Genomic DNA, 10,470 nt, shown 5'->3' with positions numbered 1-10,470 from the left:
CCCTGCACTACCCCCTGCAGTATCCCCCTGCACTACCCCCTGCACTATCCCCCTGCACTACCCCCTACACTATCCTGCCTGTAGTGTTTCTTCCTCTACATGCCCCCTACACTCTGGCTCCACTACTCCCAGACACTGCCCCTCCTGCACTCTCCTGATGGTCCCATGTCCACCTCCCATGTCCTGCCAGCCTTTGGTGGTGGTGCTGCAAGCTCCATGAGGAGGGCACTGCAGGGTGTTGCCTCAGGCCAGGCCTTGGATAGAGTGGGGAGAGGGCGAACCAGTTCTGACCTCCTGGCCAGAATGGTGGGGTGAGTCTGGGCAGCAGAAGACAGGAGCCTGGGGACTGGCTCTGGGGCACAGTCTGCCTGCCTGAGGTCCCTGAACGACCGGGCAACATCAGCACTTTCCCAGCCCCACGTCCCTCCCATGTGCCTGCGCCTGGACTTCCGTGTTTCCTGCTCCTGCCTCGAGGCTGGGCCAGCTGGGCCTGGAGGGCAGGGCTCCCCAGGGGCACCTGAGGGCATGGTGGAGGCTTTGCAGCTTCCCTTGGAGGCTGCAACCTCCTGTACCCTCTGCTGGTAGCTTAGGAAGCTTTCTGCCGCCCACGCCTCGCCTCTTCCTAGAAGCTCTCTGGGGTTAATCACTGTCCTCTGCTTGTCAGACCAGGCTCTTTGGTCTGAAGGAGGCTCCCTTGAGCTGGGCCTGGGTGGGGTGTCCCGCCCCTGCTTCCTCCCTCCCAGCCAGCCTGTGTTTGGGTGGACAGGTCCTCCTGATCTTCGCACCATAAACACCAATTTGCAGGGCCCCGAGAGCCAAATGACTGTTTACTGTGTGCTCTGGAGGCTCAAATAAAAAAAAAATAAGAGAGAGAGACAAAAAGAGAGCAAGGAGTCAGCCTGGAGCTAAACAGCAATTAGCACCTTCTGCTGAGCTCCCGTCCTGGCTGGGCAGGCGGGTGGTGGCTCCCAGGCTTCAGCGGGGCCCCTTCCAAGAGCACTCTGCTGCCAAGGGGGCCCACTTTTTCCATGGCATCCGCAGTGATGCAATCTTAGAATTACAGGAGGATGTTGGAGCCCTAGGAAGTGTCCCCATGCTCAGCTCCTCCTGGAAGCCCTCCCAGATAATCCTGAAGGCAGCCACTGACAGCAGTCCAGTTCTGCAGGAACCCTGACCTGGTCCCCCAAACCATGGCAGTTGCTCCAGGTCACACCACTGGGACCCAGGGCTCCAGACCCACTCAGGACTCTGGCAGGGACCTGAGTGCCCTGTCCTGAGGCATCCATCCTGAGGGGTTCAGAGGCAGAAAGGGGGATCCATGAGGGGAGGAGACCGGGAAAGACGGCTGAGCTGTCTGAGGGAGGGGCTGGGGCCTGTGAGGGGCAGTGGACAGCTGTAGGGGAGAGGGAACAAGGGCTCATCCCAGGGCAATGCCTGGGGCTGCTTCTGCCAGGACCCAGGGTGAGACAGGGTCTCCAAGACCCCAGGGAAGGTATGTGTTCTCATACTCCAGGGTGGGCAGGAGTATGTGGGGATACAGTCCAGGCTGAGGGTCCGTGCTTGTCTTACCTGGGCTGGCAGCCCAGGATGTTCCAACCTCCTCTACCCTCTGCTGGTAGCTTAGGAAGGGCAAGGTGCAGGTGGAACGGCAGGGGCAGAGCCTGGCAGACGGCAGAGGGCTTTGGGCAGAGGTCGGAGGCTGGCTCGGCATCCCAGGGGTTCCCTCTCTGGCCCTCCCTGCGGACTTTCTCTCATGGTTTCTCACTCCAGGCTTCAGTGGAGGGCGGACAGTCCACCCACGGAGCCCCACCCTGGGCTTAGCGACCTGGGTCCCCGCTCTACTGATGCCAGGCTCTGAGTGCATGACCCTGACTGTAATTCCTGGTGCTATCTGCAGGGAAAAGGGCAAAGGTACCCACCCAGCTGAAACATCCTTGAGGGCCAGGCTAGAGGAGGACTCCAGGGAATGAGGCTACAGGGTCACCTTCCTGGGGGACTCGAGCCCAGGGCAGCCTTGCCAGGGCTCAGGGCTCAGGGCCTGACGATGTCTCAGACAATCCACCCCATATGCAGACAGGCATATTGAGGCCTGGATGACAAGCTGGGCCAGACACCATCTCTGCAATGCCCTGGTCATTGGAGGGGGTGTCTGGGGTGTGGCACCCCCAAGTCCAAGCTTCTTTTCCGCTTTAGGGGTGTCCCCCAGCCCTCGCCTTCCCCCAGCAATACGCTTCTAGAAGGTTCCTTCTTGAGGATGACCCCAGGGACTCCGGGGAAGCCCTGAATTCCTTCCTGGCTGCTCAGCCCTCATCCTGGAGTTCCCTGGAGGCCGTGACAGCCTCCACTCCAACCTGGGACAGGCCGGGGACCCCCTGAGCCGAGGCCATCTTTTGGGCTGTGTTGACTCCTGTGGCAGCAGCTGTGGTCCTGGGAACTGACAGCCCAGACCTTGGTCAGGGGTCCTGCCCTCTGCCCTCTCCTCTCCCACACACTGGAGGAAGGTGACGCCAGGCCCACACTACGGGGGCTAGGCTGGGTGTGGAACCCGGCTGAGAGGGAGGGCCATCTCCACTGATGAGCCTCTCAGCCCCCCACCCACCCAGCAGGGCCCAGGGAGGATCCACGAAGGAGCCGGGATAAGGGCCAGGGCCGGCAGGGCCCCGGGGCACACCCAGCCCAGGCTCAGCGCTGGGGACCTGCATCGGGCAGTCAGTAAGTGGGGCCTCACCCCCACCTCGTGTCAGGCATGGGGACCCGGAGCTGGCCTTGCACCTGCCTACTGTGGTCCCAGCGTCCTGAGGAGGCCAGGCTGGCTGGCGGCCTCCAGGCTCCTCCTTGAAGGGAGGAAACTGAGGCCGCAGGATCCTGAAAGTAGGTGTCGAGAGGAGTATCAGAGAGGGGGGGGAGTGTGTGGGGGGTGCCCAAGGTCGGGGCCAACCACACCCCTCCAGGACTTCAAAGCTTAGAGGGTGAGTTGTGCATGGGGCTGGGCCAGGCACCCTGGGGGGTGGGGCCCCACCACCTCCGGGCCTTTTATATGGTTATTCCTGTCCTGTCTCAACTACCTGCGAACAGGCCCACCAGGCGCATTTCCTCCCTCTGTGGGCGGGTGGGCAGGATGGGCTGTAAACGCCCTGGGGGGTGGCTTCTGAGGCCAGCCGGGAGGCCTGCAGGCTCTGGGGGCTGGAGCCGGGGCTCCTGGGGTGATGCCCACCCTTGGCAGGTGAGGGAGGACGTGTACCAGGTGCAGCAGCCCAGGCCGGCAGGCCCTTGGGAGGGAAGACCTCCCTTGGCTCAGTCTTTTGCATAGAAGGGAAACTGAGGCCCAGGCATGGGCGGGGCTCGCTCTTAAACAGGGTGAGTTGAAGGTTTTACCTCCCAGCCCCCCTCGCCTGTAAACTGGGCTGTGTTGTATGGCCCCAGGGGCTGCAGACCAGCGTGTCCCCATTCCTCGGAGGCACATCCAGGACCCCTTGTGGGGTCTGCCCTCTGTCTGTGCTAGGCCACAGTGGGGAAGAGGACAGCTGAGACCATCTTCACGGTGGTCCTTCACACCAGGCCTGCAAAGAAACCTTGGGCCCTGCACCCAGATACCCCCGAGTCTCCAGCAGGCTGTGTGTCCAGCACTGTCCCCTCTGGGCCTCAGCCGTGGAGACAGAGCCTGGGTGCTGGGGACCTCTCTGCCGACCTCAGCTTCAAGCCCCTAGGTGGCCCTGGCTGGGATCTGGGTGTGGGCTCCCGCCCCGGCCTACGCTGAGTCCTGAGGTCCCTGTGACCTGGCAGTTGTGCCCACGCTCTCGAGTCCTCTGCCTGCCCAGTCGCCTCCCGAGTCTTTCATCTGCAATGCCCCCCGCACTGGGGCCCAGTAGGTGCCAATTAGGGTGGCTCTGCCCTGGGTCCCAACTCAGAGGCACTGTGTCCGTGGGCTGGAGCTGACCAGGGGCTCCTGTGGGGCGCCGCCCTCCCCTAAGGACTGACCTCTTATGGTTATTGCTTAGGAAGGCCTAGCGAGTTGAGCAGGCTTGGGGTGCCCCCACTGGTGAAGCGCCACGGGGCACAGGGGTCTGGTGCCCTTAGTCACTAGCTCCCTCAGGTAGAGGGCAGCACAGCGGCCCCCGGGGCTCTCCTGGGAATTCCAGTGCCCTGCCTGTGGAGGGTCAGGGCCGCCTGGAGCAGCGGGCGACCCATCTGGGATGGGCCTTGCAGTCCCAGCCGGTGAAGCTGTGGCTGGGAGTGATATTGTGGTGCCCACCAGACCTCGGGGGTGCATGGAGGCTGATGCAGGGTTTGGGGATATGGGGGAGGGGGTGCTGGGCCTCCAGAGCCCTGGACCAGGTCCCTTCTCCTGTGGCCCTCACAGGCCCTGGCAGCTCTGTGCTCCCCTGGCTGGTTGCTCTGGAGAAGCACCCCTTCCCCACAATCACCCCCAGCAGCCACACTTCAGCCCTCAGCCCCTCCTAGGCCTGGCCTCCTTGACTGTCCTGGGGCGGGGTCCTCTGCTTCATGAGGCTGTGCGTGGCTGCTGTGGGCAGGGGTTTCACGGTGGCCAGGCCTGGACAGGAGTACTGTGCAGTCAGCAGGGCTCTCTTGGCAGAGGGCTCTCTTGTCAGAGGGCGGTATGCTCTCCTGTTCCGGGGGTGCCGTGTGGCCTCGCTGCGCCCGCACCGTGAGGAGGCCCTGGGCATTGGGGGGGTGGACAGACCGGATGTGGGCAGAGAGGAGCAGGGCCCTTGCGGTGGCCAGGCTGGACCAGTAGCCTCAGGGAAGTGGATGGGGCACGGGACCATGGGGACCTGGGGAGTGAGGGCGCAGGTCTGGGAAGGCCAGGAGCAAGGGCACTAGCTTGAAAATGGCACCCAGAGAGGGCAGCCAGGCCTGGTGTGGCCTAGAGAGGATGTTCTGCTGGCCAGCCGTGTGGGTGCCTTGGGGCCAGGGTGCGCGGAGGGAGGTCAGCAGTCCCTCAGGCCCCTCTGCCCAACCTGAGCTGCATGCCATGGCCCTGTGCCCTTGGGGGCTGGGATGGCAGGTACCTTGCCTGGAGGGGTCCTGCCCCTGCCCAAGGCTGGCCCTTCTCTGGCTCTTGGGGCCTGGGGGTTGTGTTCCTATGGCCTCCAGGCCTAGGATGCTGGTGCACCTGTCCCACTCCTGGGGCCACTTTGATCCCCCCTTCTTACCACAGGGCATCCGGGGGGATGGCCAGCCCCTCCTGTTCTCTGCAGGCCTGGCTCCCCACTGGAGGCATGCAAATGGCCTGAGCATGGAGGCTGTGCTGGGCGCAGCCCTCAAGCAGGTGCGCTAGCTGCTCTTGGCCTCCCTGCCTCCATGGCTTCTTCCCTTGGCATTCACTGCCTTGAGAGTCTGGCTGGGCATCCAGGCAGGGCCCAGAGGTGGGTACAGGGACCAGGCAGGCATGGGAGGGCAGAGAGTGGAGCAGAGATCCTGGGTGGGGGTGGGATGGGAAAGGCATGGCCTTGAGACAGCCCTTGGGCCCCTGCTGCCTGTTTCCAGAGGGGCACCTAGCACCCCTAGTGAGGCCATGTGAAGGTTCCCATGGGCAGGATGGCTTGCCTGTTCCAGGGGCTCTTTCTGCCTTCCTCAGCTGGGGAAAGGAGATGGGGTCCCACGAGCAGGGCCACCCCTGTGCACAGCCCAGGAGGTGAGGATTCTGGAGGAACTCCTGATGGCCAGCCCCATTCCAAGGTCCTGCTGGGATCCAGCCAACCCCACACTTAGAGGCCACCGGCTACCAGGCCACTGTCCTCAAACCCAGAGAGTTGGGGGCACATCCATAGCTGGTGCTGGGGTGTCAGCTGAGTGAGTGCGGGCGCTGTGGGAGGGGAGATGGTGGGTGATCCGCTGCACTACTGACTTGCTGGGGGCTCGGTCAAGCCCCTTCCTATAGGGCTGCCTACTTGGGGCCTCAGGTGCCTGCTACTCTCCCCATCAGAGGCTCTACCCTGTTCCAGGCCTTGGTGCCAATGGCCCTTCCCTCATTTCCTCAGCTTGGCTATCCTCACTCCTTCCCCCTTCCAGGACTTCCAGCTGTGGAGATCATGGCCCCGGGGCCTCCCCCGGCCCCAGACCCAGGCCCTGAACCCCTGAGTGGGCATCTTCTCTACTTTCTCAACACCATGCTGACCCACCACCAAAAATCCAGCCTAGACCACAGCCTTGCTGGCTGGTTCCTCTTTCACTTTTCCCATTCTTTGAAACTCTCAAGCTATGACTAAATGTCTTTCATAGAAAGAAAAGAAAAAAAACCCAAACACAACACATCTATTCATCTAACTCCAGTGGACAGTGGATATAGCAGCATCAGATACATTACAACCAAAAACGCAGAATCTGAGGCAGAGGATGGCGGCGCCCCCTCTTCTGGGCTCTTGGGGCGCCCCGCCTGGTCGCGTCTCCTCCCGGCACCTTGAGGGTGGGAGCCGGTTCACAGTGGCAGAGGCTGAGAGGCGCTGGCCATACGGAGGCCAGGTATATGGGCTGGTTGGGTTCAGCGGCCTCCCATTCATTCTGGATGCATCAGGAGGGACCAGGCCATTGGCTCCAGGAAAGCGGACCCTTGCTCCAGTCCTGCCACAGGGGCTGGGAAGGAGGCCAGCCCATCTCAGGGCTGTGGGACCTTCGCGAGCAGCACAGTGGGGGGTTGATACCCCCAAACCTCCCGAACAGCCCCCAAATGAGACCAACAGCTCTGGGCAGCCTGGGGGGCTGGACCCCTCTTTCTATCTTTCCCTTATGAGGGGCTGTGGACAGACGGAGGAAAGGGAGGGATGGGACCGGAGGCTTCGATCTCTCCTGTAGCTGGATGGAGTGCAGGTGTGGAGACCCGAGGGCAGGGAGGAGGAGCCGGGCAGCTGCAAAGAAGGGGGGGCCGCTGAGCAACGCAGAGCCGGGCGGGACCTGGGGCGCAGCAGGCCGGCTCCCTGGGAGGAGGGCCCGCGGCGTGGGAGGCCGGGCAGGGCGGGCCTCTGTGAGAGGGCCGCGATCACTTGCCTCCACGAAGCCCCTGTCCTCTTCCAGGACTGAGCTTGGTCTTGGGGTTGGGGGCTGGCGGGGGGACGCTGCAGGCTATCCCCAGCAGGGCTCCTGGTCGGGTGGGTGGTCGAAGGGGTGGCACAGGCCTCCGCGCGCCAAAGCCAGGCTCCTGGAGAGGGGCCCTCGGATCTCAGAGGCACGGGCTGGGGACCCGACTCGCTTCATAGGACATTCCCGCTCTACACAGGGGTGGATGGAACCTGACAGCGGGCTGGGGAGAAGGGGCCTGGTGGGCCCGGATTCCTGCAGTAGCCACGCCTTAACCAAGAGGGCGGCTCCCAGGGAAGAGTCCCGCCCACGGAGGGAAGCTCCGCCCCCATCGGAGCCTCGTCCCGGAGCCCCACCCACAGGGAGGAGCCTATGCAGGCCGCGCCCACCCAGAGTCGCAGCCCGCGTGGAACGGGCCGCGCCCTGGTCAGAAGTTCTGCCCCATCCAGACAGGAGTCCCGCCCACCGTGGATCGTTGCTCCCATGGAAGAGCTCCGCCCCCAGGGAGGAGCCCACCCAGACCCCGCCTCCTTCAGAAGCCCCACCTGCAGGTAGAAGCCCACCTAGTGCCCCGCCCACCAAGAGCCACGCCCCAATGGGAGGTGCCCTGTCCCCGCGGGAGAAGCCGTGTTCCCCCCACAACCCGGAGAAAACCCGACCCCAGGGAGAAGCCTATGCAGAGCCCCGTCCCATCCTGGAGCTCCACCTCCTTCAGGAGGAGCCCCAGCCCTCAGGGAGGAGTGTCGCCCCCAGGGAGGAGCCCTGCCCCAGGGAGGAGCCCCGCCCCCAGGGAGGAGCCCCGCCCCCAGGGAAGAGCCCCGGCCCCAGGGAGGAGACCCGGCCCCAGGGAGGAGACCCGGCCCCAGGGAGGAGACCCAGCCCCAGGGAGAAGTGTCGCCCCCAGGGAGGAGCCCTGCTCCAGGGAGGAGCCCCGCCCCCAGGGAGGAGCCCTGCTCCAGGGAGGAACCCCAGCCCCAGGGAGGAGCGTCAGCCCCAGGGAGGAGCTCCGCCCCCAGGGAGGAGCCCTGCCCCAGGGAAGAACCCTAGCCCCAGGAAGGAGCGTCGCCCCCAGGGAGGAGCGTCAGCCCCAGGGAGGAGCGGCCGCCCCCAGGGAGGAGCCCCGGCCCCAGGGAGGAGCCCCGGTCCCAGGGAGGAGCGCCGCCCCCAGGGAGGAGCGTCAGCCCCAGGGAGGAGCGGCCGCCCCCAGGGAGGAGCGCCGGCCCCAGGGAGGAGCGCTGACCGGTCCCGTCTGGTGGGAGTCCGGCTCCACCCAGGGAAAAGCGCACCCCAGGCAGGGCCCGCGCGGTCCGGGGGAGGCGCGGCCGGCGCCTACTTGCAGGTGTGCACGTCGTACACGCGCGTGCACTCCTGGCAGCTGACGTAGCAGCACCAGTGAAACACGCAGCGGCACTTCTCCCGGCGCCGCTCCGCGCGCGCGTTGTGGCCGCGGCCGCAGCACAGCAGGTCGCAGCCGTCGATGCCGTGGGAGCTGACGTTGCAGGTGCGGTCGCGCGTGCCGAAGGAGCCCGTCTCGGGGTTTGGCTCGCAGAAGTTGGGCGAGGCCTCGTAGTAGACCAGGTCGCGCTCCGTGGGCACCTTGAAGTAGGTGTAGCGCGGCCGCAGGGTCTCCACCCAGCCGCGGGACTCCCGGTGCTTCTCCACCACCATTTCCGAGGCGCTGTCGTACTTGTCCTTGAGGAAGTCGCCGATGGCGCGGAAGTCGGGCTGCGACCACCAGCACGTCTTCACCTCGCAGCTGCCCGACAGCCCGTGGCACTTGCACTTGAGGTGCATGTGGCTGGAGATGGCCTGCGGGGCACGTGCAGGAGCCAGCGTCAGGGGTGCGACTCCCCGAGGAAACAGAGTTACACGTCACCCGCAGCCCTCCTGCTCCATAAAGCCCCGGGCGGAGGGGCAGACTCCCAGACAAGGCCCCAGGGCCACCCTCTTCCTATGGTGCAGGTGCTGGTCCCTGCTCCCTTGCCAGACCCAAGCCTTCCCTGGTCAGGGCCTGGGGGGCTCCCCTCTCCGCGTCTCCTAGCTGAGTACGTGTACACCGTCTAGGGTGGAGTGAAGGAAGGACTGAGCTGCAGCGTGGATGCCATACACCAAGAGCCGCAGCAAAGTGCAGAGATGCAGGGGGCAAGGTGCTCCTTCTGACCCTGAGGACGCAGGCACGCTGCCCAGAGGACGTGTGCAGGCTGGGTGGAAAGGCAGGAGGCCTGAGCACGAGCAGTGAGGAAGCGGGTCACCGTATGGGGTTGCAGAAGAAGAGGAAGGCAGTGTGGGGACCTTTCCCCCTGCATTCCTGCTCTTTCATAATTTTGATACTGACTGCATTATTGAAATGATAGCATGTTGGCTATCCTGAGTTAAATCAAATTTAGTATTAAACTTGTTTCTGGCCAGGCATGTGGCTCACGCCTGTAATCCCAGCACTTTGGGAGGCTGAGGTGGGTGGATTACTTGAGGCGAAGCCCATGTCTACTAAAAATACAAAAGTTAGCTGGGCGTCGTGGTGGGTGCCTGTGATCCCAGCTACGTGGGAGGTAGAGGCAGGAGAATCACTTGAGCCAGGAGGTAGAGGTTGCAGCGAGCGGAGATTGCACCACTGCACTCCAGCCTGGGCTACAGGGCAAGAATCCGTCTCAAACAAAACAAAACCAAAAATGCTCGTTTTACCTGTTTACTCTTTAAATGTGGCTACTAGAAAATTTATAATGATCTATGTGTCTCTGTGAGACAAATTATAATAATCTACAAGCCACTTTTGGCTCCCATTCTAATTCTATTGGACAGTTCTAATCTAAGGCTTCTGCTGGGCTCTGCGTCCCAATCCTGCCTCCTCTTCGTCCCCTTCTGGCTCTTTCTTGAACTGCTCCCTCTGATATTGACTGTTTCCTATGGGCATCTGCAGAGTAGCATACCCACCCCCACCGTCTGTCTAGCTTATCTAATATCCATTTTATTTCCTCTTTTGTTTTACTTTTACTTTCGATCAAAGTTATATAGGGTGCATACTTTAAGGAGCCCAATAGTTTCCAAGACCTGCTTAGAGAAACAGCAATTCTGGTCCCACATGCAGCCTCTTGCAATGTCTACAACTCTAAGAACACGTTTGTTTTGACAGCTCTTGATTTTTCAGCATTAGGCATTATTTACTGGCCTCTCACCGTGGTGTAGTAGTTAGTTCTCTCTCCCTACTCCACCGCACTAATGCACACTCCAACCACCAACCCCTCCTGCCTAAAGCCTAGCTTAATTTCACATCAGTATTCACTGTTGGTGGTGTTGGGACTATGTTAAATGTCATACTTTGAGACAAGTGATACATTATGATTTTTCTTTTCCTAAACGACTTTTTGTAGTTGCTGTTATTAATGTACTGATTCAGCCTCAATCAGTACTTTTTTTTTTTTTTTTTTTTTTTTTTTT

At 62.3% G+C, this 10,470-nt stretch overlaps 1 protein-coding gene across 1 annotated transcript in view; it reads right to left on the bottom strand.

Moving 5' to 3' along the window:
* Window positions 1-8,261: 8,261 nt before the first annotated feature.
* Window positions 8,262-10,470, bottom strand: part of WNT3A (Wnt family member 3A) — a 56,287-nt gene continuing 54,078 nt past the window's right edge. Inside the window, exon 4 of the mRNA XM_032242094.1 lies at window positions 8,262-8,844. Coding sequence (XP_032097985.1) covers window positions 8,365-8,844 — 480 coding nt within the window. The 3' untranslated portion in view covers window positions 8,262-8,364. The remainder of the gene's footprint in view (window positions 8,845-10,470) is intronic.

Source organism: Sapajus apella, unplaced genomic scaffold, assembly GCF_009761245.1.
Source record: "Sapajus apella isolate SASKATOON/1434 unplaced genomic scaffold, GSC_monkey_1.0 scaffold49, whole genome shotgun sequence".
Classification (NCBI taxonomy): Eukaryota; Metazoa; Chordata; class Mammalia; order Primates; family Cebidae; genus Sapajus; species Sapajus apella.
This window is presented reverse-complemented; position numbering and strand designations above follow the sequence as displayed.